Source organism: Akanthomyces muscarius, chromosome 2 (assembly GCF_028009165.1).
Source record: "Akanthomyces muscarius strain Ve6 chromosome 2, whole genome shotgun sequence".
Lineage (NCBI taxonomy): Eukaryota > Fungi > Ascomycota > Sordariomycetes > Hypocreales > Cordycipitaceae > Akanthomyces > Akanthomyces muscarius.
In genome coordinates this window covers 21,062-46,999 of record NC_079242.1, presented here as the reverse complement: position 1 = coordinate 46,999, position 25,938 = coordinate 21,062, and the positions used below count along the sequence as shown (strand labels likewise).

At 52.7% G+C, this 25,938-nt stretch overlaps 7 protein-coding genes across 7 annotated transcripts; 4 read left to right on the top strand and 3 right to left on the bottom strand.

Moving 5' to 3' along the window:
- Nucleotides 1-77: 77 nt before the first annotated feature.
- On the top strand, nucleotides 78-1,103 carry LMH87_003109 (uncharacterized protein; the record flags this gene model as incomplete). Its single annotated transcript, XM_056202184.1, has 4 exons — nucleotides 78-209; nucleotides 268-303; nucleotides 937-1,016; nucleotides 1,079-1,103. The coding sequence occupies 4 exons, from the start codon at nucleotides 78-80 to the stop codon at nucleotides 1,101-1,103; spliced, it is 273 nt and encodes a 90-aa protein (XP_056047889.1).
- A 774-nt stretch (nucleotides 1,104-1,877) lies between these two features.
- LMH87_003108 (uncharacterized protein) lies at nucleotides 1,878-2,819 on the top strand (the record flags this gene model as incomplete). Its single annotated transcript, XM_056202172.1, has 2 exons — nucleotides 1,878-1,985; nucleotides 2,040-2,819. 2 exons carry the CDS (start codon nucleotides 1,878-1,880, stop codon nucleotides 2,817-2,819), a joined length of 888 nt encoding a protein of 295 aa, XP_056047888.1.
- A 1,078-nt stretch (nucleotides 2,820-3,897) lies between these two features.
- Nucleotides 3,898-5,865, top strand: LMH87_003107 (uncharacterized protein; the record flags this gene model as incomplete). Its single annotated transcript, XM_056202159.1, has 4 exons — nucleotides 3,898-4,139; nucleotides 4,193-4,200; nucleotides 4,251-4,358; nucleotides 4,409-5,865. 4 exons carry the CDS (start codon nucleotides 3,898-3,900, stop codon nucleotides 5,863-5,865), a joined length of 1,815 nt encoding a protein of 604 aa, XP_056047887.1.
- A 259-nt stretch (nucleotides 5,866-6,124) lies between these two features.
- Nucleotides 6,125-8,583, bottom strand: LMH87_003106 (uncharacterized protein; the record flags this gene model as incomplete). Its single annotated transcript, XM_056202148.1, has 3 exons — nucleotides 6,125-6,334; nucleotides 6,389-7,875; nucleotides 8,055-8,583. 3 exons carry the CDS (start codon nucleotides 8,581-8,583, stop codon nucleotides 6,125-6,127), a joined length of 2,226 nt encoding a protein of 741 aa, XP_056047886.1.
- A 178-nt stretch (nucleotides 8,584-8,761) lies between these two features.
- Nucleotides 8,762-9,335, bottom strand: LMH87_003105 (uncharacterized protein; the record flags this gene model as incomplete). Its single annotated transcript, XM_056202136.1, has 5 exons — nucleotides 8,762-8,995; nucleotides 9,078-9,087; nucleotides 9,159-9,181; nucleotides 9,245-9,267; nucleotides 9,314-9,335. The coding sequence occupies 5 exons, from the start codon at nucleotides 9,333-9,335 to the stop codon at nucleotides 8,762-8,764; spliced, it is 312 nt and encodes a 103-aa protein (XP_056047885.1).
- A 1,364-nt stretch (nucleotides 9,336-10,699) lies between these two features.
- On the top strand, nucleotides 10,700-12,214 carry LMH87_003104 (uncharacterized protein; the record flags this gene model as incomplete). The annotated part of the gene is made up of 1 exon (XM_056202124.1): nucleotides 10,700-12,214. The coding sequence occupies one exon, from the start codon at nucleotides 10,700-10,702 to the stop codon at nucleotides 12,212-12,214; it is 1,515 nt and encodes a 504-aa protein (XP_056047884.1).
- Nucleotides 12,215-14,170: 1,956 nt separating this feature from the next.
- LMH87_003103 (uncharacterized protein) lies at nucleotides 14,171-14,981 on the bottom strand (the record flags this gene model as incomplete). Its single annotated transcript, XM_056202113.1, has 3 exons — nucleotides 14,171-14,221; nucleotides 14,298-14,413; nucleotides 14,480-14,981. 3 exons carry the CDS (start codon nucleotides 14,979-14,981, stop codon nucleotides 14,171-14,173), a joined length of 669 nt encoding a protein of 222 aa, XP_056047883.1.
- Between the last annotated feature and the right edge of the window lie 10,957 nt (nucleotides 14,982-25,938).

Below are 25,938 nucleotides of genomic sequence, written 5' to 3'. Positions count from 1 at the left end.
CACGGTGCCACGAAACAGATCAGCCTCAACGAGTTTCGACAACGACCATTTTTCAAACTAAACAAACACACCCCGCTATGGATCTGGTGCTACAGGACAGTCTCGGCCACAGCACACCCTGCCACTGCATCCGCGTCCCCCCGCTAGGCAAGCATTCCAAACCACGCACGAACAGGTTTGGCTCCCCGGTGCTCCGTACTCCGTGCCAGGTACACTACTGGGAGCCTGAGACTGACCCCCCCTGACACTAACTTACTAACTAACTAGTACACATCCGATGGCCGAAACGTCCAATTTAGTGTGGTGGGTCCAAGGCAAGGCCGAGTTAGCAGACCAGCTCGAGTCGTCTCTGCTGTCGTAAAAACCAGATAGATCAGACGCCAAGACGACCTCCATGGCGCACAGCCTGAGCTGCGTTGCCTCGTTTACGACGTAATTCAGCTAAACAGATTCCAGTATTGCCTAACCCCTGGTACATTCCCTGGCAGTATACATAACTGACCTGCTTGCTTGTATGCATGCATTGCACGGCACATTTTAATCAATCACATACACTGGCCAACCGGTGGGACGCTTGCGATAGTGCAAGAACAGGACCCTGTGGTTCCTACTGGTAGTAGGCCGCACCGCGTCGGGCGTGACCCGATGTGTTCACTACGCCGTCTCCATAGCTCAGTGCCATTTCAAGCGGATGTCATTTCATATTACAATGCACTGGTATACAATACAAGAATGGAAAACGGGCAGCTTTACCCCTATCCAGAAGCCGACCTGGTGGCAGCAGGTCACACGCTCTACGGACGGCGGCGGTGAGGGCGGGCTGCCTTGTTTAGCTCGCTGGACGCTGTGGAAATTTTGCATAATCGAAACGAGGCTGAAATGTGCTCATGACCTTCCAATGTTATGCAAAAATCCTCGCTTGGCGCTTGCAACAAGCGTGGGGGGAACAGAAACGTCATCATCAGACTATGCGATTGGAAATGTCACTGCTCGCTGTCAACCTCAAACTGGCGTTGGTAGGCCCATTAAAGTCTGTTCTCAGCAGGAATCAGACACACTCGACTAAAAAGGTTTTTAGGTTCAACAAGACAAGACGAGACTGATTTGTCTCCCTTTTACTGGCTGCCTGTCAAAAAAACGGGCAACATGTTACAGTCCCGCACACCCACCCCGGCCTGGTCGGCCTGTAACAAAGCTAGATCTCATAGTTGACAAGGGGGTCCCCTGAATGCATGCAGCAGCTAGCAGAGTCGCGGCCCCTCCAAACATCACCACCCGCCAAGCTGTTTCTGCGTGCATAGCATTGTAAACCTGTGTAGAATCCACGGTCCTTTTGTCATTATAATATCATCGTCTTGCCCTGGCCCTGCTGTAAAGCTCCTCTCTTCTCTTCTCTGGTCTTTATTTTACTTGGACTTGTATTGCAGTGCTGCTATAATACTTTTTTGCTTTATCGGTTGCGTATTACCAGTCCTTCCTTAACGTGCCTACGAGCCTACTCTCCTTTCCAACGCCCTTTCACTCATTCATTTCCCTACGCTCTTTTTCTTGTCGACCAACTGGCTTGGCCGTCATACATTCTTTTCTTCAATACGCAACTTTTAAAAGAAGCTCAATATATCCAACTAATTCCGAATCACTCTCTTTTACTGACACACGAGGATTTGTCTGGTGATACCATTCAGTCCCAATTCGAGAGGAACCGAATCTACACGATTACAACAGCACAGCTATCTGCAACAAAGACCAGGTTATCAAACCGACAATTGGCCTGGCTGCCAATATCTTACCATTACCACGACCCACGCACACACACACACACACGCACACACGCATACAACCCTGCAGCTCACTTGCCACGCCTATAATCTGCAAACATGTCTCGCACACAGACTATCTCTGCTCACATTATCGAGGCTCCAGCCCATGCAAGGAACAAGAAGAGCTCCATGACCGGCGGTGGTCGTGCTTGGCGAGAGGATGAGGCAAGTCACCGAGGGAACGACCGAACCAGGGTCCGTCTACTAACACACTAACAGGAGGCCTACCTTCTACGCACCCGTCTCCAAAAGATGCCGTACAAGCACATTGCCGCTCATCTCAACAAGACTGAGCTTGCATGCCGCCTGCACTATCACCAGCTTTCGCACGGAAGCAGTCGCCGCAAGCGCACTGCCTCAAGTTCGTCCGGATCTGACCAATCCCCTATCATGCCCAACATGACGCCAAGCCCCAACTACGATCGCGCTTCACGATCCGTCTCGCCTCCTCGCCGTCTCGATGGACGTTTTGTTATGACCCCGCCCCCCCAGCTCAACGATGTACAGCTCCCCAGTATCATGACCAGCAGCTGTTCGCCGCGGGTACCTACCATTCTACCCAAGCCAGCCTCCATGGGCTTCAACTCGCGTGCCAGTTCGCCTCTTGGATATCCCCCATCCATGCACGACCCGCACGCACAGCTTCCTCCCGTATCCTTCCACCGCGAGTCCTCGCTGCCTACCGCGCCGTCCTCGCTCCGTCTGGACCACAGCCTCCCCCTGCCCTCCACCTCGACGCACTCACCTGCTCACGTCGATCTTAACCGCTTGCACTCTGTCTATGCGGCCCATCGCGACAGGTTTTGGGATTTGGTTGCTGCCGAGTACGGCTCCTCGCTAGGCCCTGCTACACTGGAAAAGGCCTGGAAGAGTGGCCGTTGCTGCAGCCCAGCCTACGGTCCTCTCGCCAGCCCGAAGGAGGATGATAAGATGAGCTTGAGCCATGCCATGGCCTCTCGTGACAAGACTAGGATATCATCCCTCATCTCTGCGGACTAGGGAAAGAGTGTTTAAAATGTCAAGCATCACTCTTTACTACGTTTCATTTTTGGTTTCTGCAGAAAGATCGCGCTTCCAAACATGCTCCTGCGTGACAGGTAGCGGAATATTATCTTCTTGGGCATGCAGCGAGTCAACTTTTTTCGCGAGGCGCTTGGAATTATTTGTAACTGATGGACTAGCTGATGATTGAGCAACTGCGATAGATGTGCTTGCACATGAATAAAAAATTGATTTACCCCAACGCTGTCCGCTGCGAGCAGACCGAACATGGCCAACGTTCTATGTCCAAGCGTTTCTATGTGGATTTGAGATAAATCGAAATGGCAGTCGAACAGTCAGCGTAAACAGCGGCTCGAATACTACGACCCAGTGCGTGTAGCTAGGGCACGATAGACTAGATGGCCCTTGCTTGTGGTCGAATGATACAGAAAAAAGAAATCGTGACTATTATTTTGTAATTGGAAAAAGGTCTGACTCGCAATTCCCGATTGCGTATGTAGATATCGATAGCCTATGTACTGGTAGTTTGCCATCGGACAGAAGGCCGCAGCTGAACTGGTGGCGTTGCGGGGATGTACAGGACGACGCACCGAGAGCAAGGGTGTAAAGCGCCCAAGATTCGTAGTTCGGGATCAATTACAGCGACAGACCACCAGCCACTCACGTCGCTAACATTGTAGCTGACGGCGTGATGGGTCCTCATAGTGGAGAGTGTCTGTAGTTAGTGTCGTGTAGTGCGCAGCTTATGCTTGGGATGGGTGCATTTCGAGTGCGGGGAGCTCGTCCGTGGGGGAAAAGTATAAATCCACGCGGGAAGCTCGCCCGCTCAGGAAAACGTGACGTTTCCCTCCCGTCAAACCCGGCTGCTGGAAGGACATTGGGAGTAAATTTGTCTTTACAACTCGCGTGACCTTTAAAGCTGGACTGGTCGTCAGCGGAACAGAGCTACCGCGAGCTACTGAAGAATACAGGTAGAAATACAACGTGGTCTTATGTGCACTCGGCACCGAAGCTAATCACCACTTTCGAGCTTGGGAATCAAGTATTGTCTTGCTTCAACGACTTCAAGTTAAAGATGTCCGCAAACAAGCCGCCGGTCCCCGGTCCGGACCCAAAATCCTCGAACGATTTTATCCAGTTCAACTGTTTGCCACCTGGCGGCGCCCTCAACCGCTGGTCTGCCGGTATCACACGAGACCATGACTTCCCGGGTGCGCAAGCCATGCTGTACGGTGCAGGCGTCCCTGACGAGAAGACGATGAAAAATGCACCCCAGGTCGGTATCGCAACGGTCTGGTGGCAGGGCAATCCGTGCAAGTGAGTACCCCCGTCTTGCGGCGCAGTATCCATACGCTAACGCTGCATTCCAGTACACACTGTGCGTACAACCATGGCCGGAGTCGTAATTTTGTGTGCTAAATTGAATAGTGCTTGATTTTGGTCAGATAGTGAAGCGCGCAGTCGAAAAGGAAGGCATGCTGGGCTGGCAGTTCAACACTATTGGCGTGTCAGACGCCATTACCATGGGCGGCGACGGTAAGTACCGCCACCAATCTTCTACTTTGCACAAAGGCTAAAGTGACAAGGCATGCGCTTCTCTCTTCAGTCACGCGAAATCATTGCCGATTCGATCGAGTCCGTCACCTGCGCCCAGCACCACGATGCCAACATCTCTATCCCCGGCTGCGACAAGAACATGCCCGGCGTCATCATGGCCGCCGCGCGTCACAACAGACCATTTATCATGATCTACGGTGGAACCATCCGCAAGGGGCACTCCGACCTTCTTGAAAAGGAAGTCAATATTTCGACGTGCTACGAGGCTGCCGGTGCCTATTCTTATGGGCGCCTTCATGCCAAGACCAATCCTGGCAAGCCCGGTCGCGAGAGCAGCGACGTGCTGTCTGATCTGGAGCACCACTCGTGCCCAGGGGCTGGTGCCTGTGGTGGTATGTACACAGCCAATACCATGGCCACAGCTATTGAGGCCATGGGCCTGACCCTACCGGGCTCCTCGTCATATCCGGCGCTGTCACCGGAGAAGTCGCGCGAGTGCGAGCGTGCGGCTGAGGTCATCAAGACTACCATGGCAAAGGATATACGGCCACGAGATCTCATGACCCGCAAGGCTTTTGAGAATGCGCTCGTTCTAACCATGATCCTCGGCGGTTCCACCAATGGCGTCCTGCACTTCCTCGCCATGGCTAACACCGCAGGCGTGTCTCTTACCATTGACGACGTTCAGCGCGCGAGCGACCGCACGCCGTACCTAGCCGATCTCGCACCCAGTGGGCACTACATGATGGAGGACCTGTACAAGGTCGGTGGCACACCGTCCGTGCTCAAGATGCTTATCGCCAAGAATATTGTCGACGGCTCTATCATGACTGTGACGGGCAAGACACTTGCGGAAAATGTTGCTGATTGGCCATCGCTCGATCCTGGACAGAAAATTATCCGCCCACTGGAAGATCCCATCAAGTCTAGCGGCCACATCCGAATTCTTCGGGGCAACTTTGCGCCTGGAGGTGCTGTCGCCAAGATTACCGGTAAAGAAGGCCTGCGGTTCATTGGCAAAGCCCGTGTCTACGACTGCGAGCGTGATCTAAACACGGCGCTCAGCCGCGGCGAGATAAAGCGCGAAGATGGCAACCTCGTTATTGTCGTGCGCTACGAAGGCCCTAAGGGCGGTCCAGGTATGCCGGAGCAGCTCCGTGCCTCAGCGGCCATCATGGGTGCTGGTTTGACGAATGTGGCGCTCGTCACGGACGGAAGATATAGCGGTGCCTCTCATGGATTCATCGTTGGCCATGTGGTGCCCGAAGCAGCCGTCGGCGGACCGATCGCCCTGATCAAGAATGGCGACGAGATGACTATTGATGCCGAGACGAACCGCATTGATGTGGCCATTTCGGACGAGGAAATGGGGATAAGAAAGGCAGGATGGACACCGCCGGAGCCGAGGGTCAAAAGAGGTACACTAGCCAAGTATGCACGCTTAGTAGGGGACGCAAGCCACGGTGCAGTAACAGATCAGTGGTAAATGTGCAGCATGCATGTACAAGTAAGAAAAGCAGAAATAAGCCATATCTAAATACATGTTTCCAACAGAGAAAGCAATATCAACACACACGAAGGCGAATTATAGCCGCAATTTAGGTCCAATGCTATTATTTGCTCGCTATTTAGGGTAACAGCATTCTAAAAACAGACTAGGAAATAATATAGCGCATAGTCAATACAAAAGTACAATGATCATCGTGTATATGTGAAAGATGCATGCTCGTGTGTCCATGACGCTATCAGTAGCCCAGCGGCATGCCTTCGAGCTGGTCCAGTAGCCGCCGCCAGTTGTCGGCCAGCATCTCGGCATACTTGACACGCTCCCCTGCCCAGTCCTGATTCCATCGGCTGACGTGGTACTGCGTTAGCTGGAAGGTGATGAGCTCGTCGCGAATGCACTCCTTTACAAAGATGGAGCGGTTGTGCTGCTGAACAATAGATTCCTTGTCCTACGTGATTTGTTAGCAGGCAAGCGACAAATAAGAGTGGCACACGAGACATACCTTGATGATGTTCTCCGCAACCCTGTCTATCTCACCAGGCTTGACTGTGCCGTCGGGCTTTCCGCGCAGGGTCGCCAACTTGGTTTCGTTGGTCTGGATGCGGCGTTCTAGCGAAGGGATGTTGTCCTTGTCTAGCCTGTCGCGGCGTTCAAACAAGTCGCGCACACTGACGAGAGCGTCGCGCTGGCGCTTCAAGTCCTCGAGCACGCCTTCATCCCAGCCTTTGCTCTCGTCCTCCAGCAGCGATTGGCATGTCCGCAAATGTCTGCTCATGGCAGTGAGACCGTCATTGAGCAGCGGAACCTCGTTCGTGTCGGTAGCATACGTATCGGTAGATGTTTCGGTAAGAGACGCAAGAGACATGGCGACACGAGCGTGGTCGGCAGCGACACCTTCAGTGCGCTTCACTAGACGGTCCATAATGTTGCATACGTTGATGTATAGCTCCGCCGAGCGAACTACACCAGATCTTGTCTTGGTGAAAAGTTCTTCGAGCGTGGGTGGAAGAGAATCCTCGAGGCCCGGAGGTAGCGCTTTGTCGGTGAATTCGTCCTGGACAGAGATTGTGGCCTGTTTGCGCCACACAGCGAGCTCAGTGGGAACGGTCAGAAACATGACCACGAGCTGTTCCTGGCTGAGGATGGGATGCCTGACGAGGGCATTGATAAAGCGGCTTAGACCCCTTCGTCGCTTCTCGATGAATGCGCCGTCGTTGGAGAGATGGTTGCCGTTCACTGCAACTCTCTTTGGAGGCAGCAGAGGCAAAACGCGGAAGGGATAGCGTTTGTGCAGACAGTCGAGGAGCCAGACAAAGTCGCTGTATCGGCGGATTACTTTGCTTCCTCGTCTCTGGCTGGTAACCTCGTAGTTGTGATGTTGGAACATGAAAACGCCTTCTTTGCCTGGCATCAGAGAGACAATTACGCTTTCTTCGACAGCGCTTCCGGTACGACCGACCGTGCTTCGACTGGGATTTAGTGACGGCGGTACAGGTCCGGCGGTCTCTGGCGCGCGACCAGCATCATCGCTGCCAAACAGGTTGGTGCTGCTGGGTCCGACGGGTGGCGTCTGCTGCTCAGCATAAAAGCCGGAGCCCCAGCCATCCGGCCCGGCGATACCACTATTCGGTCGGGGACTCGACACTGTGTCGTTGCGAGGGGGAGCAGAGTAGGATTCAGAAGGTGTCGGAGGCACCGGCGCAGCCGTTGCCGAGGTTGCAAATGTCGAGTGGCTGTTGGCCACAGCACCGCCGATGCCGTTCGGCTTCGTGTGGGTGTGGCCCTTGTGCATGTCGGGCGTGTTCCAGGGATCGGCTTCGGGGTCATCCATGGCTGGCCGAAGGATCGCTTGGTGCTGCTTAGGGATCTGGGGAGCTTCGTTAATGGCGGCGGCGGTAACGGGCGCTTGGGGAGGCTTCGCGGCGAGCTCAGCGATGGGTGGAAGGACGGGTTCGGCGGTCAGGCCGGCGAGCTTGGGCCGGGGAAGGTCTGGCGAAATTGGACGTTAGCCTTTTGAAGCGGTCCACTGACGGGCTGGGGTGTTGCAAGGGTTGGTACAGAGCTGAGACAGAACATGCGATTTCACAGAGGCAGACGAGTTGAAGAGTCATCGAGCATTTGAACGAAAATGCAGAAGTGCAAAAAGGCGAAATGGCAAAAATACTCACTTGTTCGGCGCTCATCGACCCCATCAAGGCTGATGATGTCGCCTTCCTGGGCTAGACCCACAAGCGCAAGCAGGACGCTGAACTCGCCGCGACCCAGCGTCAGGTTCGAGGCGTTGCCGCCGGCCGCAAGCAAAGACATGATGGTCGCCTGGGTGTCAGCATCAACACGAGCTGTGGCAAAGACTTTGGCGATGCCGGCGGCTGCGACTCTACCGGAATCGTCGCCATCTTGCCGCACCACGGCTTCAAACGTCTCAATGTAGCTCTCGGGGACGTCTGCTACGGGCAGCAGCTTTCGGATCAGCTCGGCACGGCTCTGATGTTTGCGCGGGGTGGGCATATCCCATGGGGAGTCGACGTGATTGTCATCATCTCCTGCGCCTTGTTGCTCCGTATCGGCAAATAGGCCGGCGTCGCTAGACGACACTGGGGCGTCGTCATCGAAGAGGCCTGCTCCGCGTCCGCCACGCGATCGACTCGGTGTCGAAGGAGCATTGTCCTCTGTGGGCGATGTCCCGAAGAGAGACATGTCGTATATGATGGACAAGAAGGTGTTCCGTCTTTGCAGGGAGCAGCCTCGTCGATGAACTCAGTCGGCTGCCGTGTCCTGGAGTCGGCGGGCGGCTGGGGAAACGCGCCCTCGAAGAATGCTAGGGGAAGGGCAGCTGCGGTTGTGTTGGCTGGCAAACACGTTGATGGAATCTCAACTATGAAAAGGGAGCCACGCAATCGCGAGCTGCAGCAACGAGCACTGACTTGTGGCCAGGAGAAGCTTGAAGTCGATGATGTCGCACCCGGTCGCAGACCATGCTTCCGGAGCTGTCCCGGCACTCTCGAGCCACTGAAAGCGGGGCTAGGCGTCGCGGTGCATGCTGCTCGTACTGGTCAGCCCCGGTGGCTGGTGGCGCCGGCTGAGAACAAATCATCTGTCCGTTGCGAACCTTTAAATTGTGTGCAAAGTTATTGGAGAGTTTGGCTTATACAATTTGGGGAATCGAGTCAAGTCATGTTATAGCGACATACTGGTACTTGCCTGATCAATGGTCGTCGCAAGCACTATTGCTCTGCTCAACGGGCGACCGAGCGACCGAGCGAGTAACGTACTTGACTAACTCCCCGATAGGCAGCTATCCATTGGCTTAGTTAGTTACTGCGCACACGCGAGCGCACACGCAGCTCTGAGTGCTTACCCGCTTGCGGCCGCTTGGTATATCTAACTCCTCAGTAGTGAATCTATCGAAGCAGAATCAGCCACTCACTGAAGAGAAATTCCAGTAACATTACCGAGTTGCTCTTAGTGGAGAACCCATCACGACTCCTTCAACTCCATGCCTGCCTAAATTTGCTTGTCATGTCCCGCCACGCCCGCCAATACATCGCCGCGCTCAAATGGGCGGGTGTTCGCCAGGGATCGAGCACGGTCTAGATACCATACAACGCCTGGCCCTAGCCAAACAAACAAGAAGTCGCATTGCCACCAGTGTGCGCCTGTGGATCCTGAGCCTCATAATCCTGCCACTGCAAGGCGCAGGGCATGTAGCTGGTTGGATTAAGTATACTCCGTGGGAAGTACAAAAACCGTTAATGCCGAAATTCTAGACCGTCATTGATAAAAACCGGGCTGAACAAGAAATCTACCTGGATTTTTAGTCACGGCAACGAAGTTTCACTGCTGATAAGTTTTGGCCCCATGACTGTATGTGGCTATGGCCGTCATGCCCCAATTCGAGTGTCAGGGTCCAGCGCCCTCGGCACCGACTCGCAGCCGACGACGATTGCAATGCCTCTCGCGTTGTGCGAGTGCTACATGATACATAAATTCGGGCTAGATGAACGGCCAAACAGTACCCAAATTTGACCAACGAGATTTTGCAATCATAGTTGTCATTCTATGCCTCGATACGTATGGGAAGTGCTTTCTCAATTCATAACCTTCCGGTCGCCGGCTTTTTACAGCTGCCGACCCTAAGCTTTCGTGGGGATGGTTGGGCAGCTGCCCTTCATGTCTAGTTCAACAGCAGCCGCACCAATGACACAGATGTGCTAGATTGGCTGACTGTAAGGGCTATTTTGTATGATTGGACCGCCCGTGCTGCTAGATTCCGTAGTCTCCTCAAGACCATCGGGAAAAACGAATACCGATGACAATGGACCTGGCCTGCTCCAAGGCAGTTCCGGCCCCGAGATACGGCCGTGCATGCCCCCACCAGCGCGTGCTTTCTTTTGCAGCCGCCTGTCAGACATCTGCTTGCTGGAGGGGTAAAGGATTCGAGCTAGCATCATGAAATAATGATACCTTCCCCATCGGGATAACCATTCACAGCGATGCGGGGAGCCGTATGATCCGCATTACGTCGGTGCCGGCAAATGATCGTGGCGGTCTGCCTCGCACGGTCGCACCCCAGCTTCATGACAACCTCCCTGCTAGTCTTTTACGAGTGAAGTTGCTTCTGGTAGACATCATGTGGCAACGTATGAGTTTTGAACAGACCAGGCGGCTGGCTCTTAGCTCGGACAGCCGGGATCAGGACAATGTGTTCAAAGTATAAAGACTCGCAACCCTGCCGAATCCTCTGCATGGCCTCTCCGCTGCCTGGACGACTATATCGACCTGTAGCGCCGCCTTCACATCTATAATAACCAACATGCCTGCAGCTTCAAAGCTTGCCTTTTTGGGCGTTGCCGCCATCGCTGCGTCACTCGTGAATGCCGGCCCCTGCGACCTTTATGCGGCTGGTGGCACCCCCTGTGTCGCCGCGCACAGCACCACCCGAGCTCTGTTCAGCCACTACTCTGGGTCACTCTATCAAATCAAGCGCGGATCTGACAGCGCGAGGAGAGACGTTCGTCCATTGTCCGCCGGCGGTGTGGCCGATGGCGGAAGTCAGGATGAGTTCTGTGCTGGCACCACCTGTCTTATTACCATCATCTACGATCAGTCTGGTCATGGTAATGATCTGACCCAGGCCCCGCCTGGCGGCGCGGCTCGGGGGCCAGAACCCGGTGGCTACGACTACCTCGCCAGCGCCATTGGCGCACCCGTCACCCTCAACGGCCACAAGGCGTACGGCGTGTTCATCTCTCCCTTCACCGGTTATCGCAATGACCAGCCTAACGGCACCGCGACGGGGGATGCCCCCGAGGGCATGTACGCCGTTTTTGACGGCACCCACTATAACACAGCCTGCTGCTTTGACTATGGTAATGCAGAGAGAGATAACACCGACCCTAACAATGGTGCTATGGAGGCTATCTACTTTGGAACTGGAGATGGCTCTGGTCGTGGCACTGGCTCTGGCAGCGGGCCCTGGATCATGGCCGATCTGGAGAACGGCCTGTTTTCCGGAAAAGATCATATCAACAACCCCGCCGACCCTACCATCAACTCGCGCTTCGTTACTGCTATTGTCAAGGGTGAGCCTAACCACTGGGCGATTCGTGGAGGCGACGGTACGCAGGGCTCCCTCTCTACCTTTTACAACGGTCAACGCCCGGATGGCGGATACTCCCCTATGGACAAAAAGGGCGCTGTTCTACTTGGTGTAGGTGGTGACAACAGCAACGGGGCTCAGGGCACATTTTATGAAGGTGTCATGACCACTGGCTACCCAAGCGATGACACCGAGAATAAGGTTCAGGCCGATATTGTCGCCGCCAAGTATGCCCCCGCAACGCTGAACAGTGGCCCTGCACTTCATGTTGGATCGCCAGTTTCTCTCCGCGTCACCACACCCTGTTGCTCCGACCGCTATATTGCCCATGATGGTGCCACTGTCGACACAGAAGTGGTCAACTCTTCTAGCGATGGTGGCCTTAAGCAACGCGCTAGCTGGCACGTTCGAACGGGCCTCGGCAACAGTGGATGCTACTCTTTCGAGTCTGTTGACTCCCCTGGACACTTTATCCGTCATTCCAACTACCAGCTTATGCTTGATCAAAACGACAACTCAAAGATCTTTCACGAGGACGCCACTTTCTGCTCACAAGCTGGCCTCAACGGCCAAGGTAACTCAATTCGCTCCTGGAGCTATCCTACTCGCTACTGGCGCCACTACCAATCCGTCGGCTACATTGCCAGCAACGGCGGACCTCACGACTTTGATAACCCGAACGTGTTTAATGACGACGTCAGCTTCATCGTTTCTACGGGCTTTGCTTAATGTGCTGGATGGCGTCAAGTATTTGGGCGGATGAGTTGCATGTAGCTTCAGTCAGAAATGGATAGGAATAAATTAAGAGATGCAAGCCCGGCCCTATTGCAACCTGTCGCTCTGGCGCAAATGCTGTCCTTGGTGCAGACCAGCTTATCTGCCTCTGTTCCCAGTGCTAACAGCAACCATAACGTAGATGCACTGTAGTTGGAGGTCTTGCTGTATTTTCAGCGGGGGCAGTGTTACCTCGTTACTGCACCTAGGGCGTCTCCGCTACTGCACTCAGCGGTAGCCACGGAGGCAGCCGTAGCACCAGTACGTGAGGTAGCGCATCCTCCACCCACGCAATTACAACCCTCCCAAGCCAGCCGAGTCCAAGAACTCTTTATTAGTCCGGGCTGCTGATACAACCACTACAGCTAGTCAGCGCCTCATCATAATTCTGTCTTCTTCTTTTCTCTAAACCCTTCGTCCAGCCTAACACCCAAGGACACGAGGACCCTCTCCAGGTGCAAAACACACTGTGCATGTGTTTTTGTCCGACACTGCATGCTGACCACTCTTTATATGCCACTATATCTTTCATAAAAACTGGTACTAGACTGCTTAAACCTAAATGCAGAACTTCAGGTAAGCGCAAATATGTCTATATATTTACTTATACGGAGATATAACCCTATCAATATATAGCCTAACAGTTATATATAGGTAATTAGTAAAATACTTCTATACTGATAGCTGTCACAGCTGGTCCGGTCATGGACCTACCCTGCACCCCAGTCACGTGTCCACGCGTTGGACCCTGCATTTAGCTGAATCCTCTGTAGGCTTCTGATCGTAGCTCTTCGAGCTACGTCTTGTACATAGAGCCTGCCCTACCTGAGGAGTGCCTATCCGTAGCAATAGATCTAATTCAACGCGCCTGTGTGCTTCCCGTCCTACCCGCTGCCCGCCGACCCTGACAATAGCTGTCGTGCTAGGAGGTCTTTCACTCTTTTAGAGCTGTGCTAGAATCTTAATAGGTAGATAATATAATTAAAGAGGATGGACCCTTAGAACTAATATATATAGGTGTTTTATATGTTCGCGATATATAGCGTAGTTTAAGTAGTCTATATTAGTATAGTAGGTTAGCTAAAAAGGCATCTATTTATATAGTTATTTATAATTATATAATTAAAGTAATTATTATAGTTATATTAAAGTATTCTAAGCTAAGTAATTAATATAGTATATATTAATAGTAGTTACTATTATAATTTGGTATAGGATTAAAAAACAATAGGCGGTTTAATTACATACTAGCAGCAGCTATCCTCAGGCTTTCTTCTACTACCAGCCCCTTCGTGCCTTTTCACGGCGCTCTACCTGCCCTTGTCTCCTCTTTGCAACTTGGTGCGATGTCCTGAGGCTTACTCTATGGACTTGCTCAACGTGAGCTCGGAAATGATCTACGTGGTCAAATTTCTCGTGCCTGCATTTTGGAAGCCTCGACCATGGCTGGGCGTTGCGTACGGCTCGTTCTGCCCGATTCCTTCCTGTCGTATAGAGCCACCATCAGATCGATAGCTTCAACCCTACGTTGAAATAGCTCTTCTCCCGTCTAGTTGTCAGGCTGCAAACAAAGACTAAACGCATCTGTTGGGCAAGGCGTATCGAACGTATGGTCATGTAAGCTAACGCGAAAATAACCATAACTACGTCAAAATGAGCTTCCTAGTAGGCGTTCTTAGTAGGCGTGAAGAAAAAGATCGTCATAAGACGTCACAGTTAGCTACAGGTCAGTTAGTAAGCGGCTAGGAGATGGGGTAGGATAAACGGCTTTAGCTTGGTGTCTGCTCCTTTGCGGTGGATACATTTAAGCCAATATAAGTATCCCCGTCGCAGGGTGCCACACAATCATCAAAAGAATAATTAAATATGAGCATGCGTCAAATATCTTATATCCGCTCGTCTATGGCTTAGTTAAATCCCTCGACGTGCCTGCCGCCAGGAGCAACCTCCTTCTAGCCTCATCTAGCGGCGCAGTTTTAGTATGATTGCTCAGCCACATCTGATGCGTCAAGATACTGTGCCACGGAGCTGCCCTTACGGAAATCTTCCAGTCCATAGCGCGCGCGGACTCAAGTGCTATGTCCGTTCCGTCTCCCCTAACAGTCATAGCTTGTATAATATCCTCGCGGAGACTCATCATCCACGGATGCACCACTATATTATTCCAATTAGTCTCAAGCAAAGCCTCAAGCAAACAAATTCTTCTAATAGCCAACATACCAGACAGGTAGTCATGTATCGTAACGAATTCCTTGCCAGCGGCCGGCTTTACCTGCACTGTCAGACGGGCTTTATACTCCGGTCTGTTCTGGCCACAGCAGCTCGCGATATAACCTATAAATGAATCCGTTTCCGAGGTGCAATCTTCTTCTTGCTTGCCATACGGCCGCGTATGGTCATCCAAGTTCCAATTTGCCACATACTCGGCTTCCTCGTGGTCCCTATGCCACGCTACCCAGTTCCCTTCATACTCATCCAACATGGGAACGTAAGCATTGATAGACGAGACCTTCGGTTGCGTCAGCGGTAGAAACGCAATTTCATGCCATGTTCCATTTCCGCGCTGCAGGGGCTCCATCTCTTGCAAGGCACCACGCATGGTCTTCATAACAGACAGCGCGGTTGGGAACGTGCCGCTGAGAGGCCAGCAGAGCCGTTTAAAGTCCTCAGAGAATAATACTCTTTGCCCGTCGCTCCGCTGCTCTTCGAATGGCGCGTACATGCTAGGCGACACGCGGTATTTAGTTGGTGATTGAGATGGTTATGAGTAATTTCACCAGCTTGTCGTGGAAAATTTCGTGGGTTACTAACACTAATACGACGACCACGTGTAGTACACGTAGTTAAAAAGTGCACTAAAAATTTAGACCTATAAAAAACAGGGTGAGTAGACGTGGTTAAAAAAGGGGTATAGATATAGTTAAAGGGGTTTTCACGATAAAGGCTAGTAAAATATAAAAGAAAAGACGTAATATAGTAATAGGGTTATAGTATATAGTATAGAGATTATAGTAGAATTAGATAATATTATTTATATACTAGATAGGTAACTAAAGTTTGCTAGTAAAAGCCTATTTAGGCAAGAAGTGGGACCTACTAGAGTAGCTAGGTATAGCTAGTAAGTAGAGGAAGCCTAGTATTAATACCACTAGTTTATATATTTAGGGTTAAGCCGCCTAATATTATCTAACCTAGTATAGAGCTATTTATATATAATCTAAAGTTCCTGTTTATATTTTATTATAAATACTAATAGTTAGTTATTTAGAATAAATTATACACGTATTTATATAAGTAATACCTATTTATACTAGTAAGTAAATAAAAGGATATTATCTAGGAAGTCTAGAAAATTCCCTAATTAATTTAAAGTTAGGGTGAATTATAGAATTATCTATTACTATATAGTAGGACAGCTATTCTATACGTTAAGCCGCCTAGCCCTAATAGGTTATAATATAGGGTATATAGTGAAGTTAGGGTTAGAAACTGTATATTGAGTTATCTAAGCTAGCTCGCTCGGGAATTTTCTAATAATACATTTATAGAAGGTAATAGTAAGGAAAGAAGAAGAGAGGAGAGTGTCCTAAGAAGGAGAGTATAGGGTAGGTAGTATAGGGTAGGCAGTATAGGGTTAGGGTTAGAAACTGTAAATTGAGTTATCTAAGCTAGCTCGCTCGGGAATTTTCTAATAATATATTTAGAGAAAGTAATAGTAAGGAAAGAAAGTAAAAGGAGAGTGTCCTAAGAAAGAGAGTATAGGGTAGGTAGTATAGGGTAGGTAGTATAGGGTAGGTAGTATAGGGTAGGAGGTGGTGTAGGGTAGGTGGAGGGAGGTTGCTAGAATATGTGTTCTAGCTGTGGAAGATGCTAGGATGTGTGTTCTAGCTGATAGAGGCGCTAGAGTGTGTATTCTAGCTGCTTAAGGCGCTAAAGTGTGTGTTCTAGCTGCTAGAGGGCGCTAGAGTGTGTGTTCTAGCTGCTAGAAGGTGCTGGAAGGTATGTTCTAGCTGGTAGAGGGTGTTGGTATAGGTGTTATAGTGGGTAGAGAGGTGTTATAGTGGGTAGGGGGGCGTTATGGTGGCTCTTAGTTGCCTAGGAGCTGCTGGGAGGCGGTTGGGGAGCTGGTTGACCGCTGGGAGCGCTGGGGTGGCTGCTGGGAGGCTGTTGTACAGCGCTGGGAGCGCCGGAGAGGCGGCGGCGGGGAGGGGAGGTCCGGCAGGCCTTTAGCGGCTCTATTCCGGGTTACTTAGGGTTAGATTAGAGGGCGGTTTGGGGTCGGGTTAGACAGTTAGATAGCAAATAGAAAAAAACTTGGCAGAAAAAAAAGTGAAGTGACTAGCAAGAGTAAGAGCAAGAGGTGGGAACAGCGAACGGGCGGTAAAGATGCACGCTCTTAAAAGTTGATAGCTGACTGCAGCAGGCTGTAATGGACATTTTGGTCGGCTCTACGAAGATTTTAGACTGCAAATCAGTGGTATTCCGGATTGCGCATGCCATCTTCCTGTTAACGTGCGGTAGGATGGAGCAGAAGCAGATCTGACTCGAGACGACGCAGATGTCAAGCTGCGATACGGCACGGGCCGCAGCGTTACACATCCCGGCTTCTGGCGAGCGCGTTTTCCCCACCGAGGGCAAGGCAGCCAATGCAGACCATGGAAATGGATGGTCGGTACCCCTGTCAAAGCCACAGTACCTCCCGTTGGTCGAAATGCTTGGTCGGACCCCTTGTCCATAGCTCAGCCTCGTGTGATTGTGACGGCCATGTGTAAACAAAGAAGAGATGATCTGTTCAACTGCGACGCGTTATCACACTGCACCCGCTCGTTCTTTTTACGGCGAGTGCACAGGCGCAGAATAGGGGGTGGAAAGAGACAACAATGGCCAAGCGGTGGTGTCGTCGCACATTCTTTCCTGTCTGCGCCCGGGGGCACTACCCTAGATAAAAGGATGCGGTTGCAATAGGACCCAACACAGCCATCTCTATCCTCTCTTGCTATAATAATAACCAAGTTGGAAAATAAAACGTGTATACAGGTACCCAACTACGTGACTTGAAGGATTGTCATGACGCGGCGAAAAGTGAGTCTCACCTCCGAAGAGCAACAACTTCGGCGGGAATTGGAGAGACAGCGGTCATTCCGTCGACGACAAGCCGCTGCACAAGCAAGACGAGACCAAACCATTGCCGATGTGGCGCAAGAACCTGCCATCAGCATTATAAACACAGTCGATCATGCTGAAGAGCAGATCAGAGACAACGCGGCGTCAACACATGCCGGACAAGACAATGTCCCAGACACCGACGATGGTCAACGGCAAGACCAACAAAGCCGTTCGAAGAACGAACTTCAAAAGTCATGCGAGACATATGGTCTTCATAGTGCTGCTTTGGGCCGCGTTGAAACAACTGACTTGACGAGGCAGAGTCCACCATGTCTGACAGCACCCGAGCAACGATACAACCTCCGTGAGCGCAAGAGCCCTACGCCGAACGCCTTCCTCTCAGACCAAACAACGAAAGTCTCAAGAGAGCACGAGAAAACAACGGTGAAGAGCGCACCTGTTTGCCTTGCTCTACGGCCTGCTACTGGCAGTGTCTCTATCCCGGATAAGCGAGGTGAAGACGCTCCACCTACACTGTCGGCGACCAAAACATCTTCCTCCACCCGTCGAGTCCAGCAACACAGGGCCAGGCAGCGCATTACGCGCTGGCAGGAGCACATCGACGAGGCAAACACACCCCAGAGTCAAGTGCGTATCCTGTCACCCGCTCCGATTGAACCGCCAGTCGAATCGACAAGTGCGACCTTCCCCACAGCGGCCGACCCGCCCGACCCGGGCGATGAGCACACTGCAGAGGAAGCTAATGGAGCGGACGCCACGCTTGTACGATCGGTGATTGTTGTGTCGACGGGCGAGACCTTTTTTGGTACCACCGCAGAGAATGACGAGGAAGAACGCGACCACCCGTCCGCCGCCGACGAGACGAAAAACGTGAACGAGACGGTCAGCGACTGCGCGGGTGAGCACCAAGACAACCATTCTGAGCCAGAATGCAGTGCGAGAGATGAGTCCGGCTTGTTTGTGTCGGATGAGAGTTGGGATCTCAGTGTGGAGGGGTATGTTGGGGACGATTCTACGCCGTGCGTCGAGACTTTGTCCTCTCCAGACGGACCTCAGCACGCACTACCCACTGAAGCTGGGTCAGCATCATCCGTTGCTCCCCATCCTCTTGATGAGATTGTTGCCGCCATTGAGTCGGCTGAGTCTACCGCCGGTCGTACCTTTCTCTCACGTCAATCCGATGCCTACCTGCGCATATTCCAAGAGACGCTGTCTGGTCGCTGCGCTTGTATGTATCCTCTACATACCAACATATCTGCAGAGCTGACGGAGCATATAGGTCAAGAGCCCCATCAGCAGTCGCCTGATGTAGACCGGGACTGCTTTTCCATACAGGAAATGACACAGTGGATCCGAGATAGGCTCGAGCCTGCACTGGAACCGCAGCACGAGCGAACCGAGGGTCGACAATGGCAGTCACTTCTTGCCCAACCACCAGCATCGCTGTCGCTGTCCAAGTCGGAGTGCGACATCCGCATACACGACGTGCGCATCACGAGAGCATGGGATGTGGACAGTATTTGGCTCGGCCCCACAAGCCTCGCCGCCATCCGGCCTGACAACAACTCATTCCGGCTCTCCTTCAACCCGCCCTATACGCGGTCCATCGCGGGGAATCAGATCATCGCGCCGCATGGCGTCGACCTGGGCCACACACGACACACGCTGCTCGGTTCGTTCGTCGCCGGCGGCATTCCTATGGACGTGTTTGTCTTTTTCCCCAACACCAACGATGGCAAGCCGGTAAAGCCACAGCGAGCACGACAGCAACGTGCCGCCAAGTCTCCCTACACCCTGTCGCTCGCGCGCCAGGAGGAACTGGTGAACGGTGCTATCTTGCCAGCCGTCCAGTCCACGCTACCGGCTTTGTTTCGACAAGAAATGCCTTCCACATTTGCCATCGCCAATGCCAAGTGCAAATCCTATCAGGAGAAACCAGCGACGGACCGCTGGTCGGCAGACGACAGCTCTCGTGCCGCCCACTTACGCTACACCGTTCCAGGGCAGTACCTTGGCGAATTTTGGCAGGCCTTCCAGGCAAGATGCGCTCAAATCAGGATTTCCGTCATAAACGGCGCATCTGCATTTGCCTACTTCCAGAACCCCAAACTGTTATTCCAGGTCCATGACACCAAGAACAGCTTTGCGCAGCCGACTCTTGGTCAGTCCTTGGACCTTTTTGTGAGCAATGTGATGCGCGCACTCAACCCGATGTTCCTCGACTTCCGGTCCTGCTGGTTGGATATCGGGCTCCGCGATCTGGCCACGGCGTCCACCACAGAGGGTCGGGACGAAGTCCCCGTCACACTTTTGTGGAAGAAACGATGTCTAGAGAAATTTCACGCTGATCTTCGAGACATTTCGCTAGATATGGGGCTCCAGTCCGAGTACTTTCGCACGTACCACCTTCGTGATGCGGCTACCTACGACGCCAAAGTGCGAAGTGTGGCGGCGCGTGTGCCCCAACCAACCGACCCTGGCCACCCCAGCTGTCCAAAACTAGGTGTCGTCCATGCGAAGGCGTACAACTGTGATAAAGAACGATTCTCTGTCATTGCCAGTGATTACCGGCCTTTTGCCGCGCCTTCGCTTGCAGCCCTGGCACTGACAGACACCATGATGAAAGATGTTTTCACTGCGGGCCATGACCGTGCCAGCGCCATTACCGGGGCGCCACAGAGGCGGAAGCTGGTGGGGGCGTGGGAAGCCAATAAACGCCATCTTGATGCTGTAGCAGACCACGACGCGCCCACGAACGGGTACGCCGTCCGCAAAGAGATCACGTTTCGGCTTGACGCCATCCTCACGATGCTTCATGGTGGTAAGTTTAACCGAGGGGAGCAGGACGGGACTTTAGACCACCAAACTGTAGGTGGTGCCTCTTGTACGTCCGTGGGAGATCTTGAGCATAAGCCTTTTTGGGTGTTGCCAACAGCAGACGTGAATGACTTTGTCTGCACCATGGCGCGCCGGTTTGTCAAACCACTCGACTATATTTTCGCTAACAGCGGCGAGAAAGACGAGGCATCTTCCCATGCCAAGCGGAGCTCACGGTCACTCGTGTGCTTCTATACCGCCGAGCTTTTCCTGCGACTGCTCGTGTCGTCCTTAAATAGCGATAGGGACTACTTCGCCGACAAATGGATATGGGAGAACCAATGGCAGTTGAAGCAGATCAAAGATGGACGGCGTGTCCAGTACACACGACGTGGACTCGGCCTACGCGAAACGGTCTGCGACTTAGGCCTTCTCTGGCTCAGACTAGACCAGCTCGATTGGATGCACGGTCACCTGTCCATTCCGAAGCTGCTGCAATTGTACATACCTCGCAATCCTCTGCACCCGGAATGGGCAGCCCAGTCTAGTGTCCGGGCTTTTGCGTGTAGTAACGTGTCGGCTGCGTACATCATCGAAGACCTAATGCTCAAAGCAGCACATCTACGCGAACACGACCGAGCCAGCTTACACATAGCCATAACGGACGAAAAAACGGCGGTTCACATTGCAGCGCAGGAGGTGGCAAGAGAATACGGGCTCCACATGCTGAGCAAGCTGTTGCTGTATTGGCGTAAGGCATTGGAGGAATACGACCAAGTAAAGAACAGCCAAATACGGCGTAAGTATCCCAATGGACCAAACTCGCTCGCGACAGCTCTCGAGTCCATTCAAACTCCTACTGGGCGCATGGTCACCCCGCATACTATACTGGATATTCTGGACGAGGCGTGGGAGATTCGGCAGCTCGCAGGGACGCCGGACAGCACACCACACCTCCCTACGGGCCTACCAAACTGGATGGCAAAACGGGCTCCCAAAGAGCAGCTATGGAGCAGAAATGTGTTCGACACACTGTTCGAGACGCCGAACAAAGTGACATGGGCCGGGAACGCGTTCCGGGTCTTCTACGAGCGACTACGCGATCTATACAACGCAGCGCGCCACCCGGACGCGGTCCCATTTGGCAACCTGTTTCGGGACACCATCGGTCGCTACATCACCGTCATGTTCAATCCAGACCGGACGAAAGAGATGAGCGTAAGCCACGGACGGAGCTGCTGCTATAACCATCTGCCAACATTCTTTCGCATACAATTCTGGGCTCCCCTCATTAACCCATACCGGTACTTAGCGGACACGTTCGAGGTACGTAGATGGTCATGAGTAGATTCAGCATTATACTAAGACGCGAACGTCTAGATTAAAAAAACGGCTTTCCCTCTTTCACCGAAGTGGAAAAGAGCATATCAGGCGCTTCACTATAGAAATGCAGAGCTCGTCCAAAGTTTCCGCGCGGTGCGCGGACTGTCCATAACAACAGGCTGGGTAGCTCGCCAACCATTGGATACGGTGGTGCGCCTGGCTGGTGATCTTCAAAGGTGCTTTGCATGTCTCTTGCGGGTGGCCGGACCTCGGCACTTGAGCTTGCCAGGGAGTCCACCATCTGGCTTCTGGAACTTCAATGATCCGGATTCGATCGACCTTCAGCTGTGGGAGGTGCCGGTCGAGAGTGGTTCGCCGCATGGGGGGGCGACGCCGACCGTGATCCTGCCCACACTACCTGTCCTGAATTTTCTGCGGCACGCCAGCCGAGCTGCCGTTGGTGCCATGCCTCTGCTCACCGAACCGCCGTCTGCCCAAGCCCGTGGTGAGCTATGCCGTCTCCAAGAATTTGTTAACGTTATTGAGCAGCTCTTTGAGGACCCTTCAGGTAAACGGAGCCTGATTATCACCAAACTTAGACTCTTAGAAGAAATCAAGAGCATGCATAACGGGTCAGGTGATGATCGGCTACTTTTCGAATTTCTAGACCAAGCAGAAGCACCTCAGACGTATAGATATGTTGACGATAGGGCTCTACACGAGGGTGACGAGAGCGCGGACGAAGACGAAGACATAGAGCGCAGCAGTGGGAACAGCACTGCCGGTGCTGAAAGCGACAATAGTGACGCAAGTCTATAGAGCGAAGAACATACGATTTGCTAATACTACTTCCATGTACCGCTACTCCCGCGTGACAAGTTCATGAGGCGTCGCGACTACCGACGCGGCCGACGCGGCCGACGCTGCCGCCGTGACCTCGCCCAGACCAGTCGACTAAGCTGATGTTGGAACCAACGAACCCTTACGTCGACGAGAGGCCGATATTGGTCGGGCTTTTGTTTAGTTGGTTAACTGACGCCCGATGGATGGCCTGTCCACTTGTCTAGCGAATCTGTATGTGGATTCCTCCCGCGAGATTTCCTCCTCGGCATCCTGGATCTGCTCTTTCGTCAAGGCATACCCATAGCTGACCATTTAAAATTCGCCGCTATCTAGGCGGTGAGCAAGGAAAATTGGCCAAACGGCCCTGGTAACCTGGTTCTTGTTTAGTTTGACGGGGACGTGATGTCGACAATGTCGCCGCCTGCTATTGCTTCGGTGTCCTCACTTGCGCCTTATTTGGCCGACCGTACTAGATTCAGACGCGGTCTTCCTCAACACAGGTGGGAGAGGCTGCCAGTCTTCTGGCACTTGCGTGTGAACTTGGCCTGACTTCCACTGTGGCCCCGGGTAGAGGCGGGATATCCTTCGCAGCGTGCAGCGAGCGATGTAAAGCAAGTCAACCATGGACTCTTAACTATTGTCTTCCTGCCAAGAGGTATCCGCCCACGGTAACACATTTAATCGTAATATTCTTCCGTGTGGATCTAATTAGGAGGGTACGTGCGCAGGGAATGGCTCACTACTTGGACAGGGTTTCGAGTTACGAGTAGTAAGGCAGGCCGTGGTTTAGCATAAGCCTCAAGCATAGCAAATATCATGCCAACCATCGACTTGACAACGAAGTCCAGCTAAGACCCTTCATAGAGGGCCGCTTCCAACGGGCACTCTATCACTACCAGTTGATTCGGAAAATTAAGAAAGAAAGGGAATCTAACAGCAAGCCGCTATATCCTCAAACAAGTGACAAATTAGCAGAGCGTAGATTGTGGATACGCGCATATAAAGTAGTAGTAGACCAGTCGCTCGTTGCGGCCTCACAACATGCCCTTGGGTGACATGCCATCGGAGCGGCGGACGGAGCTATGTTCGTTCAGCCCCATACGCTATAAATGGCGGCCTCCGCCAGGCTTGCTCCTCCTGGACGCCGCCATGGGTCCAAATCAGGCTGCGCAGCCTAGCGCACTCTGGCAACGGTCACACTTCACACAAATTCTGAGCCTTGGCGGCATTAGCGCCGCATTGGTGGCGCCAAGGTACACCAATAGCACAGATCACGAAGAAAGTCCTCGAAGTTCATCTCCATCCCAGCAGCCTTGCCACGATCCACCTCACCGTAGAGTACGCTCTAAAACCCCAGCCGGCCCAGTGTACGTGGCTTATACTACTACGCGAGCGACGACGGGGATAAAGAACCTGCAAGATGACCATAATAATCGACGATGGCGACGCCTTTCCGCTGCATAAAGCCACCGCGCGAAATATAGTCATGCATGCTCCGTCAGCATGGTACTTTTTCCTGCGTAAGTACACAGATCAGGTTAGTGAAATGGTTCATAGCTGTCAACATACGATTAGAGGCCAACAGTATCGTGAAAGCTAGGTATAAATACTCGCCGCGCTGACCTAGAGACGAGGAATCCCTTATGCTTCTCTTTCATATCAGCAGCGTAATAGCATTTCTCCTACCGAACGCTCCTGTTTGGTCTTAAAATGCGTGGTTTTCTCGTCCTTCTTGGACTTAGCTCCGTCGTATGTGGCTCTGTTGCAGAACCACGCCACAGCGACTCTTACAGCGAATGCTATGCAGACAGAGGGTGCGTTATTTTCAAGCGTCTAGCAGATACAAAATCGGTTATGCAAACTTACAAGCGACAGTCTGGAGCAGAAGGATCTCAATGAAGCCGGTCGATTCTTGGAGGAGAACCTGGCCGCTACCCCAGCGGGACTGCCCATGGCCATGAATGAATGCGCGTACAAGCGCCATAACACCACCATCATGTCCATCTGCAACGGCAGCGCGCGTAACCGCACTATTACCCAGGGTGAGGTGAAGCGTGGCATCGCCCAGCTATTCAAGGACTGCAACAAGCTTGGGACGTTCACAGGTGTGCACGTGGTCAACAACCTCACCTTTGCCGCGTACGGGATCTTTGCCGGCATCAACATCAAGCCACCTGGCGGCAAGAACCCACCTGACACGCCAGGCTCGGTGAGAAAACGCGGCAGAGGAAGCTGGCTCGAGTTTGTGGGCGACAGCCCTCTCGGTGCCCGGGCCGACGAGACCGCAACAGATTGCCCGGTCAGCTTTTTTGGAAAGTCGCGCACCGATTGTCCCAGGCCCGAGGGCATCACGCTAAACGAAGACGGATCCTGCGGTCCGATTCGGCCCAACATGAACTCGTGCCAGACCTTCTGCGAGCAGAAACGTACCGGCCTGCTTGGACCAGAGACACGGGCACCTGGCGAGGCCGGAGAGTCGCAGCCGCCAGGCCAGGCACTGGCCTTGACCAAGGGCAAAGAGACGTCTATCAGCCAAGGCTTCTCCGCCGGTCTCGAAGGTGTGGTCAAGGAAGTGTTCGGAGCAGGTGTTACATATGAGTGTCAGTCTGCCTTTCTCCCCTATCGAATCATGATGAGGGCTTCATACTAACTATCAGCGTATAGGGAGCCATGGTTCCGCTAAAATGGAGTCCATCGAGCGCACAGCTGATCCAGCGGCCGACCCAGAGATGTGGACGCGATGGGTCTTCTTCCCAAAACTGATCGAAAGCTGTGGCACCATCTCCAAGAAGAAGTCAGAACTGCAGATTGTCGGAAAAGGCGGAAGCGTGCCGGCTTGCAAGGGCGATGTCGAAACTCTCACAGACAAGTGCAGCATTTCGCCCTACCTCGTCGACGGCGAGGCTTCTGCTCTGTGGGCACTGCGTACGTTCCGTTTTCTTGTCCTTGTTTATTCTTCATGCTCTTTTCTATACGCTCATACTAACAATACTAGGGTACGAGTGGCAAGATGGAGTGATGAAGCCAATGGATCAGCAACATCCGAGCTACAAGTCTATTTGCAACACTCCGGACCCGGACGGTGATGGAGAGGACGAGTGTATTGGGGGCGTTCCTCCAGCGCCCGAGTAACTCTGCTTTAGTCGAGGGCCATCAAGAGACTGCCTGGCTTCGCCAGTGTGAAGTCTGGTCTATCTGGCTAGAGAGGTAAGCTTGACATTTCAGGCAAGTGGGTTTAGGCAAATGGGCGTAGTGGCTTACAATAAAGTCTGGACGACCATCAGCTAGCGCCGATTAGGGTAGAACCAACCAATTTGTTTGCATTATGTGCGAGCACTATGATATTTTATTGGCGGCGTGCATGACGCGTGACGTGCCAGTCTCCATGAAAGACTTGGCGGCGTACCTTGGTCTATAAGGCTGCTGCCTTGGAGACGCCGGTACTTGTCCCTTTTCTGAAGACGGCGTGAAGTATTGTTGTTTCTTGCCTGTGGAAAAAGAGGAAGCGTGGATTGCTGAGCTGGTGTCACGCCATGCAGGCGCAGAATCTCGGTGCATCGTGAATAAAT